At 34.8% G+C, this 19,174-nt stretch overlaps 1 protein-coding gene and 1 long non-coding RNA gene across 7 annotated transcripts in view; both read right to left on the bottom strand.

Moving 5' to 3' along the window:
• Positions 1 to 19,174, bottom strand: part of LOC138693968 (DNA-directed RNA polymerase I subunit RPA1-like) — an 80,416-nt gene that overhangs the window by 40,406 nt on the left and 20,836 nt on the right. For 5 of the 6 annotated variants that reach the window (XM_069817713.1, XM_069817709.1, XM_069817711.1 and 2 more), the window contains exons 4-8: positions 14,865 to 15,085; positions 14,041 to 14,173; positions 9,854 to 10,076; positions 4,735 to 4,849; positions 2,355 to 2,547 (exon numbers count right to left, since the gene is read on the bottom strand). In XM_069817713.1, coding sequence (XP_069673814.1) covers positions 2,355 to 2,547; positions 4,735 to 4,849; positions 9,854 to 10,076; positions 14,041 to 14,173; positions 14,865 to 15,085 — 885 coding nt within the window. The remainder of the gene's footprint in view (positions 1 to 2,354; positions 2,548 to 4,734; positions 4,850 to 9,853; positions 10,077 to 14,040; positions 14,174 to 14,864; positions 15,086 to 19,174) is intronic. The other variant, XM_069817710.1, reaches the window with a different exon arrangement.
• The window catches only part of LOC138693970 (uncharacterized), a 110,134-nt gene that overhangs the window by 72,592 nt on the left and 18,368 nt on the right, over positions 1 to 19,174 (bottom strand). The window lies entirely within an intron of this gene.

The following is a 19,174-nucleotide window of genomic DNA, read 5'->3' as shown; positions in this document are numbered from 1 at the left end:
TACCACAGTCTACTAAGTACAGTCGTGAAGCTTGAGGTGATTTTTTGCAAATCTCGCGATAAAGCGCTCCAAGCGGTTAGCAACTAGAAACAATAGACTGTCCACGGTCGACTTTGGATTTAGAGTGGACTGAGTCGTATTTCCATCGAGTGCTAGGTCGTTGCGTATTTCGCATCGATGCTCCTGAAGAAAAATCCTAACATCTATTTCTTATTTTACTTCTAGATGCAAAAAGTGGTTAATAAACAGCAGGAGGAAGATCTAATGACAAAGAATGAAGCATATCTTTATAATAATATAAAGTTTTGCTCTCTTCATTTCGAAAACACACAATTTATGAATGAAAACAAAAATAAATTAATCTGGAACGCTGTTCCAACTTTATTTGATGTTTCAAATAAACCTGCAGCTGAGAAACAAAAGCTTTGCACTAATTCTACGTCTGTATCAGCTGATTCCTTGAATAATTCTGTGGTGTTTGGGTAAAGGGAGATAAGTCATAAAAATGAGTTCGGAGATAAATGAAAATTAAACTTGGAACCCTTATTACAAAAATTTTTCTACACAAATGAAACACATCAACTGCTAGTATTCTTTGATTTTTGCACACTCACTTGTGTAATTTAACTTGTGTGTTCATCTGGGCAAACAAAAGTCCACCTGGACAAAAAAATAACTTATACACCTTTACCCGAACACCACAGAATTGTACATTTTCAGACAACTTAGGCCTACTTTTTTTTTCAAAGGATATGTTTTTAATTATAGCTGTTAATTTTATTGTTATTTTTATTTGTTACTTTACTAGAGACGTAGAAAAAGTAAGTCTGTTAGAATAAAATTTATTGATCACGTTTTATTTCCAATTCTGGTGTGATTATTATTGCTTAACCTCAACTACGTAAGCCTACACTACAAGTACCGGTACACATAAGTTACTACATTAATTCATATTTCCATTATTATTGTTATTATATTATTGTTGTAAAGGGAAATGCAAATTAATATTTATTGGTTTCATAGTTCATTATCGCTATAATCTCGAATGAGTGAAGCGATTATAGTAAATTTCAGTTCGTTTTGCACAAACAAAAATAATATTAACCTATTTCTTGCAGTATCGAGTTTATGGTGGAATTTAATATACTTCATTAAAATAATAAATTAACTTTATCCATTTAATATTTCAATAATGGAAGGAAGATGTTAATTTTTCCAAAAGAACACAACAACGAAAGTGTAACATTTTGTCATCTGCTATACTAAAAGCCAGGTTATGAACCAGCTAAACCGGAAGCAACGTTCTGTTGGTCTCTTTCTGAGCTCTGTTGCCACATAGTGGGGCGAGATTCAAAGCGTGTTCAGCGTTTGTCACCGATACGTTTAAAATAACTACTGTATATAGTTCTCGATAACACTATCTACAATATTAGTAATTAAAATTACTGTTTTTAAGAAAGCACGAGCTAATGACGCTGCTACGAAATGCAATTCGTAATGCACGTGGTACTGCAAATGAACTGGCTACACTGTCTGCGTGATTCTGTTGCCAGATTTTCGTTAGCAGACGACATTTTCACGCGCGGTCCAATGAAAAGCTCCGTTCTCGTTCTCGTTCTCCCCTCCACCCCCACACTCAACGTGTCATCATTGCACAGGCTACCCCTCTAATCCGCACTTTCCTCTCGCCCATCCAACTACTTCCTGTTTCGTCGGTTCATAACCTGGCTTTTAGTATAGGAGAGATCTGTGATGATGAGGCGATAGTAGCAATCCTAGTGGTGGGCAACTACCCATGTTTGCATTTTTACTACATATTGAGCTTCGCGACTGTATATAGTAGACTGTGACAGTACCATCTGTCAATAAGATATATTATTAAAGTTTTAAGTTTTAATGAAGTTTTATATTTTATAATAAGTGTTAAAGTGAACATCAGAGACAAGCAAAAACTATATCCGATGGAAATGGATGGATTGCAAAGGAGTTGCCTAGTTTTTGCATTACAATGAATTTGAAATTATGTAATAAGAGAAAAAATGAACCAAAAAGAAACAGTAGCTGAATGATTGGGAGGTAAAGCACTGCAGTAGTATCAAAGGATGCCAGAAGAGAAACGGCCAACGCAGATCTTGTCATGTCACAGCAAGGATGCAGGAAAGACAAAGGCCTGCATCAGCTGAAGAGAAGGAATTGCCAAGGCAATACGGGAATGTAATCTTGATGAGGCCAATGGAGTGACAGAAGCCTCTGATGTCAAGCAATAAAAGGCAAACCCTGGCAACCAGGGACAAGTACAGTAACCACTAGAACATGATGGTGCACTGAGCACTTACAATGGATAGTATACGTACCTGGTCCGAGACTTTTGATGAGGAAGTGAGAGTCAGTGGGTGCTGCCCCTTAGGCACATTGTTTATAATTATTGTAGAAATTATTTGTTTCCCAGACCAAAGAGAAGCTGGTTTCAATATGGCTGGTGACAACAGCTTGATCTCGCCCTTCTGATGCCCCAGTCCCTGGAAGACAAGCTGCTGGTACTCTTCTCTGCAACACAGATTCAATGTTTGTAATGTACATTCCACCTGCTAGTCTGTAGGCTATAATGGTATTAATGTTGAACTTCTGAAATAATAACATCAAAAATAAATACAATAAAACTTGTTTAAAGCAGGGGGGGGGGGATTATTTTCCGCATTATACAAAATTTAAACACGTAACTATCTACTGCATTGTATCTCAAGGAGTCACGCCAGACAACACTCTAGCAGTAAGTTTAACTGTTCTTAGGTTTACATTTGATCTTTTGTGAAAATTACAACTGCCAAGCACTAATTTATATTACATGAACATTTTATCAATATGAGAATTAAACAGTATTCCACCATTAGCAAGAGAAATTGTGCATTGTAGAATGAAAGAAATTAGACCTTTACGAATATAGATTAAAAAATGAAAACAATGACATTTTAAGGAAGCAAAACTCTATGTAAGATAGAAAATAACATTACAGAGCATGCATCAAATGTTCATCATCTGGTTTTTAATATATCACAGCACCTCAAACAAAATGTTAATATGGAATTAATTATACATCAAAGAATATGTGGAACATATGAAGAATATATAAACACATTTTGAAAAGCACAAATGAGAATGTTATACCTATGCTGACTTGTGTGAGCTGCAACAAACACAAAGAAAGGAAAAAGCTAATTAGGTGATAGAATAGGCCTATAACGCTTTTATATAAACAAAACAAACAGAATTGCGTATTTTCCATTTACTTGAGTGTATATTAATAAACAGAAACAAGACTGGTACACACATATTTTTAAAATGTCAACAGAGAGATACACCAAAATATTACTAGATTTCAAACTCATATGATACTGGCACCTTCTGGCCACATGGAAATTGAATTCGGTTGAAATAGGATACAGGCTTAAACCTCTCTTGAAGGAAGAAACAGGCTTAAAGCTATGAATTATATGCACTGATAACATCCTAGTCAAAGTAAGTTCAGGACAGTTTGACATCTTGAACAGTGGCGAAGCATGCATGACCATACAATTGTTTTAATTTCTCTCAAGAAAGTTGGCGTGATTAAACATTATTCCTTATATTATTACTATTATTATTATTACAAAGCATAAAGTTCCATTCTTTAACTTTCAAAATGCAATTCTGTAGATTTACCAGTATATTTATATTTGATATCTAGCTGCTGTTAATTTAGGCACTACGGGCCGTATTCATAGACATTTTTAGCGCGGGTTTCCGGTGGATGATCAGCATTTTTCGTATTCATAAATCAGTGTTAGCGATAGGATATGATTTGAATTCTGTACAAGTAAAAAGTGGATAGCCGGGGCTAGCTTAGTACGCTCGTAGCGCGTGCTGCGAAATGTCTATGAATAGCACCCTACTAGTCTGTCCTGAGAAAATAGGCTATAATTTGCTTTTCCTCAAAGTTCATATGTTGGAAAGGTTTTAATTTATGTTTTCCAATGTAACAACACCTTGTCACAGTCACCTATGTTGACATTAAATAAAACGACAAAATACAACTTTATCTTCTCCATGATCTGAACGAAACTTGAGCACTTGAAGTGTCACGAAATCATGCTACACTGAAAGTAAATTGTAAAAGGTGCGGATCTTTGAATGGTGAATAAACTATGTCCATTTGCTATTATACTGAAAAATATCACTGCCAGAATAACATATGGTCAAGCAGCAGAAAACTGTGTGTCAGTCCATCACTGTCGTATAGCATGCAGACTTACACTCTGCCTTTATGGCATCCGAAGTGACAGGTGTTTCACCCTAACACATTCTTTCTCTGCTCAGCGCTTGTATGAGATCTGTGAACAGTAATACACCCTGAGGCTTCAGAAGGCATTTTGGTCGAATGCTGCATATAGGCCATATAAATTGCATGCAGTCTAACCTGGTTAGATTTAAAGTGAATACAGCATTATTTAATATTTGTGCGGAAAATAAAACAAAAAAAATAAAATAAAATAATAATAATAATAATAATAATAATAATAATAATAATAATAATAATAATAATAATAATAATAATAATAATAATAACAATTCGACTTATAGGTATTGTGTTTTAAAAAATAATAGGGCATGCTCTGAATATTTGCCACTGATCTTGAAATGAAAAAGAGAAAAGTGATATGTTTCACACTGACTCTAGGGAATTATTAGTTTACTCACTTTACAAAAAATCGTCCTCTAATAGACAGCAGTACTCCTGCCACAATATGGTCTTGAATCAAGCCACTCAATGGTGTTCCATCTTTTGGAACCAGGTACTGATTATTTACACTCACTGAAAATGAAATAAAATTCAGAAATGGAAGCCAAATATATCTATTTACGGGCAGAATTTCCTAAAACTATGGGATGAAAGAGCAGGTGCAATTCAAGCAAAATTTTAAGAACATAATTTCTTACAACCAGGGTCAGATTATTTACTGCGCACAAACTTTGCTTTTTTAATCTTTCAATTGACCATTACAAAATATACTAAACATGTTTCCTTGATTCATTCAAGGACATGCTACAGAGTCAATGGCATAGTTTGGTTGGTACCCACTTGAGAACTAAATCAACGAGTACTCTTGTCTGGTGTCATCTGCAGAATTTTCAGTTTGTGTATCGGTATACACAAGGATGTGTACTAATGAGATCTTAAACACTCTTACTCTTTCCTACAGTAAATCTTTAAGTTATCATGGTGATACATGTTACCAAGAGTTGAGACTGAAGCATAATAATAGAACTGGATACAGAATTTTGTCTTTATTCGTCATTATTTATGAACAATTAAATCTCCAATATAAGTTAATCTATAAAATGGGACCAACAACTCTACTGTCTTAATCAATGGAAGTAACTTACGTTTTGCAATTTTATCCACTTAAAAAACTACTATATATGGGTTTGAACTCAGAATACATAGGTCCAAAGGTAATTCTGGTAACAAGAAAAGTGTTAAAATACATTTTATGATCAATTTCAATGAATACTTAGGTAATTAAATATAGAAAGTTTTAAAAAAATCTAATGTCACATACAGACACAAGTAATGTAATGCATAACACGTAATATAAAATGAATTTGTACGGATGTTGCATTGGCACACAGAGAATGTTATTGCAAATTACTGTCAGTTCAAGCAAACATGCCAAATATACAAGTATTCAAGTATGTGACATGGCAGTGAACAGTTTAATAGCTCCCTATGGATATAAAAAAATCAAAACTTGCGAATATTTAGGGCCAAATTAAAGAGGTACCTAATTTCTCACACCTTCTATTCTGTAGATGAATTCATGACATTCAACAATGCTGAACATATATTTTTATCTTGTATTAAGTATCGATACTAACCCCTTGAGTTGTATTACGATAATGTAAAACCCTTCTGTATATATAAGGGCACTCGAAACATAATGGCAACATAGTTAGTGTTTCTCCCTAAATCTATTTAGGTTGCTTTTGGCATTACACACTACAAAATATAGACCCTTGCCAGTCAACAGTACATTGAAAAACCCTTGGAAGATGATGGATTCCATCTGCAGCATCATTTCTGGATCTCTTTTTCACTGATCAATCTAAAGCTGTTCGGATGCCAACTTTTGATTGAAAGCAAATGCCTCGCTTCCACCCATTTTGCAACAGTTCGGTATGGTAGGACTTTTCTCCCACAAGTTTCTGAGTTGCATTTTTTCTTCTTGCAACTTGTATTTTTATGATGCATCTTTGTTCATACCTTACTGAACATTTTTAGGGCGTTATTACTTAATACAAATCAGAAACAGTCCCTGTATTCACAAAATATGGTTACTTACAGACTTTTAATATTCCACATTTATGCAACAATCGCTCCTTTATTACATACTAAAAGATTCCAATGCTCACCGCTAGGAGTGCTGATTTACAGTATTGTTGCCATTACTTACTGAATGCCCTAGTATTTCAACTAGACTTTCGCTATGGAATAAGTACTATTACGATTTTTCTTTCGACATATTCCATATTCTAGCTGTGAAGCGATGGAATGTAAAAAATACAATACAATTGTAACTATGCACCTGACAGCTTTGTGTAATGTAGACAGTGAGAAATCCGACGTTGTCACAATGACCACCATACAACAGCAGAAGAGTCCTTTGCACAATTCTGATGCCTTACTATGTAAGATGCTATTGCCTTTATGCAAAGGATTCTAGTCTGTGAGTCATCACTCTCTGAACAACATCTTTTTTTTTTTTTTTTTCAGGATTTCACAGCAGTGCATGTCATAGTAACAACATGAAGCAACTGACAACACAGCAGTTGATAGAGTACGCTACATTCCTATTAGTGGAGAAGGCTACTGTGCAGTGTTCAATTTTTTCAGCTTGGGTATATTTTCGTGTTGATGTACTTATTCACGAAGTCTGAATGTACATATTATAACATTATTATATTCCTTTATTTGTATTCAGTTCTAGGTTATACTGTGCTACATTTTTTATTCATTTCGTATTATTACTGCTCCTTGATATATCAACGCTTTCGAAGTCGCACAAGTCGATGATTTTCAATATCAGTTCAATGTTCGATGTCGAAACAGCTGTGATTATCACGTGGAATGTCAGATAGTTATGATTTTTTTTGCCTAAAATTTTTTCCTGGCATATAATACTTAGCCTGGATTTTTAAAACCAAGAATTATGGAAAAAAGTGCGTCTAATACACGAGGAAATATAGTAGTGGCTCTAATAGTCAAATTTTTGGCTATGGAAGATTCATATTATTTATTACAAATAATAAATAAAGTGTTTCGAAAAATTATCTGATTGTTTTCTTTTAAAATTAAATGCCAAATATACTTCTGGAATAATAACAAATATGTTTAATCTGTGTGATGATTAATGAGTCTAGTGAAGAATGGGAAGCCATTGATTGATATGAATCAAGTGAGGGGATGATAGAGGAAAGAAGAAGGAAAGAAAGGGAGAGGAATCCAGAGCTGGGATAATAGGAGAATGAGCTGAGGTGAATAAGTAGAGTGTAATGGAGTGCAAGTCCAAGTGTAAGTTACGAAAGGGATTGCGATGAAGAGAACAAAGAAGAAGTCGAGAACATAAGAGAGAAGAAGAGCGGAGATGATCCAAGTCCAGCGACCATAGGAGATACTGATAGGGTACTAAAGATGTATGAAAAACTAGAGGAAACTTGTAAAAACAGTTCAGCGAACATAAGATAGTTAAAGAAACAGGGATGTGTGAAGTGTAGCAAGTGAACTAGAGGAGAAATCTGACATAGTCTGAGGTATTGATGCCATCAAAAATGTGATGATTAGATCAATTAGTGTAACTGAAGTGGATCTGAGAATAAGATAGAGGAATAAGTAGTGAAGTGTTAAGGAGAAAATGAATAGAATAAACAGTGAGAAGAAAAGTAATGAAGGTAGTGAGGCTAATACGAGTTATGAAAAAATAATACTGAGTGTTTCATGTAACTGAGAGAGGAAGAATATGGAAAGTGGAGGAGGTAGAAAGTGAGCAAAAGTAGTGAGAGCAAACGGAAAAAGTTATCCAATAAAGGGAAAAAAAATGATTAATTTCGAGGGAAAAATTGTTCCAGGGCCGGGTATCGAACCTGGGACCTTTGGTTAAATGTACCAATGCTCTACCAACTGAGCTACCAGAAACTCTACCAGAAACCGATCCAACTTTTCCCTCTATATATCCACAAACTTCAAAGTGGGCTGACAACCTCGAAATTATTGAAATCAACTTTACAGGGAGTTAGCTTGATTTGCATAATACACGTCACTGTTCATTAACAGAAAGCCACAATTTAAGTCACACAGAGTTAGTGTGCACTCAATGTTGGTTGCTTGACGGTTGTCAGCCCACTTTGAGGTCTGTGGATATAGAGGGAAAAGTTGGATCGGTGTCTGGTAGAGTTCCCGAGTAGCTCAGTTGGTAGAGCGTTGGTACATTTAACCAAAGGTCCCGGGTTCGATACCTGGCCCCAGAACAATTTTTCCCTCGAAATTATTCAAATGAACTTTACAGGGAGTTATACCTGAAAGCTTGATTTGCGGAAAAAATTATGTGCATTGAACAAGTAATAGTAAGGAAGTATTATAAACAGTAGAACATTGGAACAATAAACTAAACAAATGATATAATATGGTAATGTAGATGAGAAAGTAGAAAAATTAGTGAATATTAGCCAGAGAGAAAAGGGTTTAAGATAAACAGAAAATTAGGGATAATAGTAATGGAAGATGACAATGAAAATAGAGACAGATGAATAGAATGTTTGTAAACAAGAGTAAGGTAGACAGTGCAGCATAATATTCGGGAATGGGACTGAGCAAGATAAAGAAGTGAAGAGTTGGAAATACTGTACAGCATATCAGAAAGGGTGGAGGAAGAAAATAGACTGAAACAGAGTTGAACTTTAGGTAATGGAAGATATGGGGAGATATAGATGAGAGGAAAAATATTTTAGGATATATGATCGAATGTAATCAAGTGTAGTGGTGAACTGTATACAAAAATGTGAGGAAAACCACCACCTCTAAGTCGTATGATGATAATATAACTTGTTATACTGAGCATGACTGTCTAGCATCACATATATCGCATGGAAATTTATAACTCTGAACACTGCACCATCTGCAAGGACCAGAGCACTCAAATGAATGGAGAACATCTACTTCAATGCCGAAAACTGGATCCTACTCTCCAGAAGACGAAGAACCTCAAAACTGTACTGGAATGCCAGAAGACTCATGGATTGGTTCCTTATGTCCCGCCAACATAGACAACAACAACACATTGCCTGTACTTGCTTTTATAGAATTCGGATGAATAATAATAACTCGGTTATCAGCCAAGCACAAAAAAATTAAATAAATTACAAAGACAAAATGTTCCGATATTCACAAATAAGGTTCCATGTCACACATGTCTGCACTCACAGACGTCCACACATACCATGTGAGTCAAGGACAAGCACTTCTGTGTTCGGAAAAAACTGACAGCTAATGGATCAGCTCAAACTGTTAGTGAACATCCAAATATACGATTCCTATTACATTACTCATGCCTGCACGTGACTCAAGAAAGCTGTGTTTCTTACATAACATATTATTTTAAATTTGAGTGGAGTTATTTGGAGCACAAAGAAAATTTCCTGCATTAAACAGCGGCATCTTTCGATGGACAGTAGCAAGTGTTAAATCTATAACAGAATGCTACAGTGCTATTTAAAATTAATGAAGAGGAAAGCTGTAATTAATCATGAGATAATTAATACATACAAATATTGTAGGCTTCACTGCGAGCAACTTCGTTCTGGGGAAAATGAGCATTCATTTCATCGCCATCAAAATCAGCGTTGTAAGCTTTGCAGTTTGCATAGTGCAACCGTATAGTTTTCTCTCCTTTCAGGATTCGTGCAGTATGGGCCATGATGCTGGGTCTATGTAGAGTAGGCTGCCTGTTTAGAAGTAACACGTCTCCATTGCATAGATGTCTGCGAACCTACAGAAAAACAATGTAATAGATTATATAGTTCAAACAAATGCTATAGAACACACAAAAGTATTTTAGATTCAAACACCTCATGTGATTATTAAACACATTATTATCAGGAAATGGGATTAAGATCAATGTTAAAAATAGCCTATATTATACAGAGAATTCGCCTACGGGTGGGCCAGGAAAGCGGCATGTACTGATACACTGCTTTGTGCGCGCAGTTGTTGAGACACGCTCGACAATCAAGGACATCAAGGTCGACTAGTTATCAGTTGTGAGCCAGATGTTGCAGTATTTAACACGTACAGTGCAGTTCCTTGACACAGTTGCTTAAATATTCAGCATGTGTGTAAATTTGTTAACAATTCAAAACGCAAAATTCACGCTTGAACAAAGAGTTTTTATGTATGATGCATATGTGAAAACAGAGTCATGTAGAGAGGTGCGTAGGCAATTTGAAGTGAAATATCCGGGTGCTCCAATTCAGGGTAGAGAAACTGTTAGACGTCTTGTTAACAAATTAAGGACAACAGGGTCGATAAATGCTACAATTCCTAATCGAAAACAAAGAGTACTGACGGGAGAAAAAATTGATGATATCAGTGCATAATTTACACACTCTCCTAATAAATCTCTAAGAAGTGTTTCACAGGAAGTTAGTGTTTCAAAAACATCAGTCTTTACTGCTGCTAAACTTTTAAAATTAAAACCCTACAGAGTATAGTAGAAGAAAGCGGAAGCTTAAGGATAGACGATTCCCGCAAGCGACGCCGCAGGCAGGCCGCTTTCTTGGCCCCACCCATAGGCGAATGCTCTGTATATTACCAATCTGTTTCAATTTTTGTATTTGGAACATACCTACTTAATTTTATTCCCTGAACTCCTTCAAACATTACGAAACACTTCACAGAACGAGAAAATGAAATATTCTGAAAAAACAAATTCATATTGTTTGCTTTTATTTTTGTGAAATAAGTCATAAAATCAGTAATTAGAAATTTATAAAGTAAACGAGTCTCATTGTAAGCCAAAACATACTTAAAAATTCAATTTACTTTGGTACAAACCAGTAATTACAACAATTAAAATTATTATTAGGTAAAAAGGTAAAGGTATGTCAGTCATGAAGTTACTTGGGGCGTGTCGAGATGCTTTCATGACCTTGGTACTGGAATGAGGTGGTGTGATCAGAATCATGCTCCAACCGCCTTCACTTTTGGAAAAAATCTTGTACTCAATTTGATAGAAGGGTGAATGAACCTCAGGACTGTTCTGCAAGTTCTGGCAACGAGAAAAATCTCGCCACCACTTGGAATTGGACCTAGAACTTTCCAGTCCATAGTCAGTTGCAAAAGTATTATTAAGATCTATTAAATAAAGGACCAAATGTATACAATTAAGAAAATTTTCATAACCTGACACAGTAAAACTTCATTTATGCATTTTTATGGGGTCTGGAGAAAGAAAAAACGTATGTGAGGAAAACATATAATTAAAATGACATTCAATAACATATGAAGTAACATTTAAAGATTTTATGGGAAAAACAAGTTAAGTCAATTCAGTAAAATTTCCAAAAAGAAATTTAGAACTTCACAATTAAGCCATCTTAGTCCAAAAAAAGAATCTTATTCAGACGCTTGTAATGCCCCATTCTGATTATTGCGATTCCTTGCTAACTAATGTAAGTTCACTCTTAGCTGAGAGACTACAACGTGTTCATGTGTGCATACGATTCATCTGCAATACTCGTAAATTTGACCATATAACACCTTCCCTCCAGTTACTTTCATGGGTGCGTCTGAAGGAACGAAGAACAATACATTCACTGTCTCTTCTGTTTAGAATCATGCATACTTCTACTCCGAATTATCTGTTATCACGCTTTCAATTTCTTACAACTCTTCGAAACCGACATCAAGCACTTCTTTCTATCCCTCATCATAGAACGTCTTTATACTCATCTTCCTATACTGTAGAAATACCTCGTCTCTGGAATTCGTTACCTAATGACGTCAGGGACTGCCGGACTTTATCACAATTCAAAATTAAATTGGAAAATTTTGTCTTAGTTAATGTTTTTTAGGTATTGCTAAAAGTATTGATTTGTGTTTTTTTGATTTTTCTTTTTTAATCTAGATTAAAATTGCAAGTTTCTTGTGTATGTTAGTTAATTAGTTAGGATACAATTAATTATGATACTTAATCACTCATTTAAAGTTTGTGTGACTGCAACCTGTGTATATTTTTGTGTGGCTTTACTTTGTTTATAGTGTTTTTTTCTCTCTCTATTTCTTGTGTAGCTTTACTTTGTATATAGTGTATTTTTTTTCTGTTTATTTCTATTATTGTATTTGCATTCCTGGTGTTGTGGAAGAGAAGGCCTGATAGCCTTAACTACACCAGAATAAGTAAATAAGTAAGTAAGTAAATAAATCAATCAATCTTTGAGTCTATAATATGGTCCTCAAATTTACAACACGATTCTCGAATAATATAAATTTATTTGTAGGAAATCTTAGCTGCTCAGAGCCACAACTGGCTGATACATTCCACTCCAATCCAGGCAATTTTACAACACTGACTTACCTCGTTCTTCCAGTGTGATCTCCATTTAATAACATGTGATTATTTTACAAACACATCAATTATTTTGGACTGCTAGCTCCTAAAGAACAAACCATATCCTCAAATTTTGATAATTGTTCCATAATTTGTTCAATTACATCATGGTGCTTACAAAATATTTCACTGTTTCCAAAGCAGTAACGTAGGTGCACAAGACTGGGGGAGGAAAGCATGGGCAGTTTCGAATTTCTGCATCTTAACAATGAACACACACTGTAATTTTATGGCAAACCTAATTTCGAGCAAAATTCATTTAGAATGTTTAAATGATGTTCATTATCTCCTGAAGTTTAAAATGCGATTAAGTTGTATAAAGATTCGTTCCAACAACAGTCAGTAACCATCCGTAACTATTGGAAGCATGTGCAGTACAGAAAACACATTCCAACACACTCCAAACCAATTCTGAACAGGAAACATGTACTTCAGTTGAACGTTCCAACAAACTTTTGACACGGATCTGGAGCGATCAGAAGCAGTTGGTGCACTGAGGCATGTACTGTCTTGGACATGTGCATATGCTCACTAACGTCTCCTGGACACTGAAGATAGACAAGATCGACTGTTTATATCTTTCGCATCACAACTTAAAGGTTAAGATGGAAAATGAACTGCAAACAAATAATAAAAATTAAAGACTTAATTTAAATTTTCACCAAAAAGAAAGAGAATGAAAATTATTTGGGTAATGAAATAGCTAATTACATTTTCAACATGCAACTTTGATTTAAAATATAATAAATAAAGTACACAAATGAATAATTGAGAAAATAAAAACTATTTTTTCTTTTAGATGAAAGAGTCTCCCAGTACAACATCGAATTTGCGGAATTCTTATCTTCCATACTTTTTGTTATCTTTGTATATAAAATTATCGAAATTTTATTTTTTGCAATTTGAATTAGCTGCAACACGACAATAATTAACCAGCCCATTCTCAGGCAAAAGTTACAGAATCTCTGGTTTTAGTATGTGATGATCTGAAAAAGTGTTTCAACATCATTCAGTTCTATTTCAATCCCGTAGTAGGTACCCATCAGCACACGTGCATAAGGTGATACAAGGTTCGTACATGAATTGATACATAAACTACTTGTTCGAACGAACTTTAAGTGTAAAAATTGTATAAAAGAAATGTGGAACCAAAATAAACTAACGTGAAAAGTATAGGAATTTTGCTGGGACTTGAGGAAAAAAAACATTTGAGTGTGAAAAGTATAAAAAAGTTTTCCTGTACAATTTAGTGTTTATAAATTGGATTTAATGAATTTCGTGCAACCACAAGTGACATTTCTAAAGTGTGAGAAGAGGTAAATTTGCTCCAGAACACTATACACACCACTTTCAACCTCTGGGAGTTGTGAGTTGAATCACTCGGTGTCAAGAGGCGTTTTGCAACACTTTCTCGCTGGTTAGAGTTGAAAGCAGACAATCTTATCACAGAACCATCTTCATTTTGGACCATCACAGCTCTGAAAAGGAGAATCATGTAAGGCACTCTTTCATAATTACACTGAGTTAATTATATGCATTTCAATTTGCTTCACAACAGATTTTCCATGAACTCATTACTTTATTAAGAAAAAGGAAATGAAAGTAAGTGAACTCAAGAATCTCCAAAAAGAAATATTATTTCAATGGATACCTAGCCACTGTGGTAAGTTGATAAAACTGCACAACATGCAATGCATTTGTAGCCAAGACCTTTGCAAACAGTACCTTTATCCAGTATCTTTACTTCAATCCACTTTCATTTTATAAATGTATGTTAAAGGTAAAGGTATCCCAGTAACGTGCCATGAAGGCACTTGGGGGGCATGGAGGTAGAGCCCCATGCTTTCCATGACCTCGGCACTAGAATGAGGTGGTGTGGTCGGCACCACACTCTGACCGCCTTTTACCCACGGTACTAAATTTTATGGGAGGCTGAGTGAACCTTGGGGCCATTCTGAAAGTTTGGCAACGAGAAAAAATCCTGTCACCACCTGGGATCGAACCCCGGACCTTTCAGTTCGTAGCCAGCTGCTCTACCAACTGAGCTACCCGGCCGCCATACAGTAAATGTATGAAACAATAATAAAATTGGTTCTCTTCTAACAAAGACAAAATTTTGAAAGCCATACAAAAGAAACAAAATTAGCTGTGACATGTTACTTATCTTACCCTGGATGCTTATTTGGCCCATTCAGCACCATGTTCTGTAACTCTGCAACATTCCATCCTGTTACAGGCACAGGATATGTCAAACATTTGGCAAATTCCTCGGGGAAACCAATTTCATCAATGTTTAAACATGGATCTGGCGTTATAACAGAGCGAGCTGCATAATTTACTCGCTTCCCCCTCATATGCATACGAATAATACCTTCTTTTTTCTCAATAATCTGTATAAAAAAAGAAACAACATATCTGTATAACACTTTATTTTGAATTGACGTGTTAGAAAAAAACACACGCACACCTGCCCACACACAAAAATTGAAGTTTCTCTCTTGATTTCGCCACCTCATAGTCAACAGTTTTTTGAATGTCCCATAAATGCTAACTGTCTAAGCCCGACTAACAGACACAATAAGCACTTCTGACACTTTCATAAAGTCATCATTCACATAGCAAATTCATCCATGAAAATTGTCATCATCAATGGAGATATTAGCAGCAGCAACAGGAGTAGTAGCATTTTACTTAACGATACTTCCAATTCCAGTGGCTATTCAGCATTAAAGTTCAATTGAGAGAGAAATAGCCTATAAATTTTGCCCGAACCCTGTATTAGGGAAAGAATTTTCCTGTGTGTTGTACGTAAATCTATGACATAGTCCGTTCCCTCTAGGAGGAAGCTGCACTAAGGATTTTATTGCCTTTTAAAATCCATTGCCCTTGGCTGGATTAGAACCTACGAATCTTGGATCCAACTACTATTATGGTAACCGCAAAACCACCAAGGACGACGAAATTGATGTTTTATTTATCTGGATCAAAGACATTGTAGTTATATATCTAGACACACAATTGCTGGTGTCATACACAAATTTGAAACCTCTCACGCAGGTTTGTGCGACGTCATGTTTTGGGGGCAGAAGCACTTTGTCAAGCATCAACATATGGAGATTCACGTGTTCATTTGTGTTGTTTACTTTCAATAGAGTGTTGATTTGTGTTGTCTACTTTTAATAGTGCATTAAAGTTAAAGTTAATTGGAAGTTTAGTCTTTAGCATTGATGGAGTGCATTAATAGTCGTTTCTCATAATAAAATTAGTGTATTTTAAAAATGCGTAATATCTTTGAAGCGTGAATGTGTTCCTACAAATTAGAGATACATGTTGCTAACATGTAGATGTATAGATATGTTATTGTTTAATTATAGACCTACGTCTCTAAGTACTGAATTTAATTGGGTGACTAGTACCATTCTTTATGGTGAATTCGTCTACGTTTAATTGTAGGTACACGTACAAGAAAGGAACTGGAAGCACTTCATCAACACATAAAGATTCATGTGTTCATTTGTGTTGTTTACTATTAATAGTGTGTTAATTTGTGTTAGTCTACTTTTAATAGTGTATTAAAGTTTAGTTTTTCAGTCAGTGATGGAGTACATTAATAGTCGTTTCTAACAATTAGTGTATTTTAAAAGCGTGTAATATCTTCGAAGCGTGAATGTGTTCCTACAAGTTAGAGATACGCGTTGCTAATGTGTAGGTTTGTTATTATTTAATAAGTACTATGCCTAAGTAGTAAATTTAATTGAATGGTTGGTGCCATTCACCATGGTGAATTCATGTGCAGTGTTTAATTGTACATACACATTCAAGATAGGATCTGGAATTTCTCTGCAGAAGTAAGTACAATACTATAATTACCGTACAACTTCTTTCTTGCTTGCTTGCTTAGTCTAGTTAGAGATGTACCGAAATAATATCTGTAGACGAAGACGAATATCTAACACAAAAAAGTGTTGTTCTCCAATATTAGGTTTTCAAAATACCGCTAATAAACTTGTTTAAACTTATAACTTAATGCTATTACTCACAGGTTCCCATTAAATAAGATAGATTTTCTGGCTAAGTGGCCGACGCAATTAAACAGGATAAATTCGTGCCAACTCGGAACCACAAATTGTGTTCTGCCCATTTTGAAGTCTTGTTTCTGGATATCATTAGGAAATCAAGTTTTGAAAGATGACGTAGTTCCATCTCTGTTTAACTTCCCAAGCCATCTACAAAAGGTAAACTGCTGAACACTGTTATATTAATAGCTTATGTACATTTCTAATCAATAATTTAATAACTTTGCTTTATAATATGAATAAATGATTTTCGCTTTTTATAAATTCTTAATAGACTTAGTATAATATTATTCAAGTAGATTGAAAAAGCATCTCGGAGAGTTCTGAAAAGAAAAATGAAAGCAACAGTTCCACATGAAACAAATAAATTGATCCCAACAGTAATTCTTTTAAACATATGATGATGTATATTCAGAGCACAATTATAGCATTATCGAGTCCTAGAAAACATATTAAATCACTTGAAAATATGTTAGAAAAGAAGAATGAACAGTTACGAGCATTGAAAAAGAAAAATATTAACTGCAAGAGAAAATGTGACAGGCAAAGTGAAGTGATATCCACCCTTAAAACCTTTATCAAAGATCTAAAGAAAAAGAATCTAATTAATGACCATACAGAACAATTTCTCTGAAGTAATGTTTGATTTAATCAACAGATCTGGGGCAAAAAATGGAGAACATTCAGATACTTTAAAAAAATTTGTATTAACACTTAATTTCTATTCACCAGCTGCAAACGAATATGTTAGACAGCTTAAATAGGGCTCTACCCTATGTTAACACACTAAGAAATTGGAGGAACACAATAGATGGAGATCCTGGACTTACACCTGAAGCCTTCTTAGCTTTAGAAGATCAAGTAGCACTTTCATCTCACCCTCTTTATGTAGCACTTAATTTTGACGAGATGTCTACTCGAAAATGCATTGAATGGAATGGAAGTGCATTTACAGGCTATGTTGATTTAGGCAATGGTGTATGTCTAAGTGAAATGATAGAGGCAAAAGAGGTTTTTGTAATAATGGTAGTGGGAAGGAACTAATGCATCCTGGAAAATTCCTGTGGGCTATTTTTTAATTAAAGGTCTAACAGCAGCTTTGACAGCCAATTTAGTAAGTCACATGCAAAATATCAAACTAACTGTTGTTTCAGCGACCTGTGATGATATTGTTATGGGAAACAAGTTAGGTTGCAATTTCAATGCAGAAGACCTAGACACTTCTTTCGACATAGGTGGCTACGGTATACAACTGGTGTTAGATGCATGTCATATGATTAAATTAATGAGGAATTTGTTTGGTGACATGAAAGTTTTAAAAGTTCTAAATGACAATGTTATTGAGTGGAAGTTTATAGACAAATTAGAACAAATAGAAACAAATGAAACCCTTACTATTGCAAATAAACTTTCAAAAACCAAAAAATGAAAGGGAAATTAGCAGTACAAGAGCTGAGTGCATCTGTTGGAAATGCTCTGCTATTCCTATGTTCAGACTTAAAACTAAAGAATTTGAGGGGACAAGCAACAGTAGAATTCTGTTTGTTCTCTGACAAGCTATTTGATGTCCTTAATTAAAAAAATCCTTTGGCAAAGGGATATAAGAGTGTACTGTCTGCAAGGAATGAAAATCTAATATTCAGTTTTATAGACTTGCAGTCTTGTTATTGAATGGGTTGTTGATGTGGGTTTTCTGTATATATCAAACGTTATATGAGGAGGAGTCAATGTAATTTTTAAATCCAAGAAGTTTAGCGTGTCATCTATACCAGCGTCATGTGTGAATTTTATGTTCAGATGTAATTTATTATATTCATTGGTAATGAATTCGGTATAAAGTGCGTGTTATTTTCATATATTATAAGGGTGTCATCTACATATCAGACGTAGGTAGAAATATTGAATTTATTGGATAGAGAACTAATATGTATTTTTTTTCAAGATTCTCTAAGAATATATCTGCCAGTAAGCCTGATAGAGGGTCTCCAAGGCTAGGTCTTTTTGTTGTGAGTAAATCTTGTTATTAAATTTGAAATAATTCTGTTGTTGGTACGTATCTAATGCTCTTCATTTAAATAGATTTGCGTCCCAGTAATTAGGCTACCATTTTGTTGAACAGTGTGTTAAATGGTTCATATCCATTTCTTCTTCTTGAGAACACAACAAACAATTTGAAGTAGACAGGATTCCAATTCTCTAGCAGAGAAATCCCATACATACAGAGAGCAGACTTCATCACCATATAATCACCTTAACAATCTAAATAAAAAAGTAAATACAGTCCTTCAACTACCAGACTCTAACCCTTCACCACCCCACCCACTTAAACTGTTATTATCTCGAGTATGCGAATTCCGATTTCAAAAATGTTCACGGTTATTGTTGCCTTACCAATTCCAATAA

Source organism: Periplaneta americana, unplaced genomic scaffold (assembly GCF_040183065.1).
Source record: "Periplaneta americana isolate PAMFEO1 unplaced genomic scaffold, P.americana_PAMFEO1_priV1 scaffold_29, whole genome shotgun sequence".
NCBI lineage: Eukaryota > Metazoa > Arthropoda > Insecta > Blattodea > Blattidae > Periplaneta > Periplaneta americana.
This window is presented reverse-complemented; position numbering and strand designations above follow the sequence as displayed.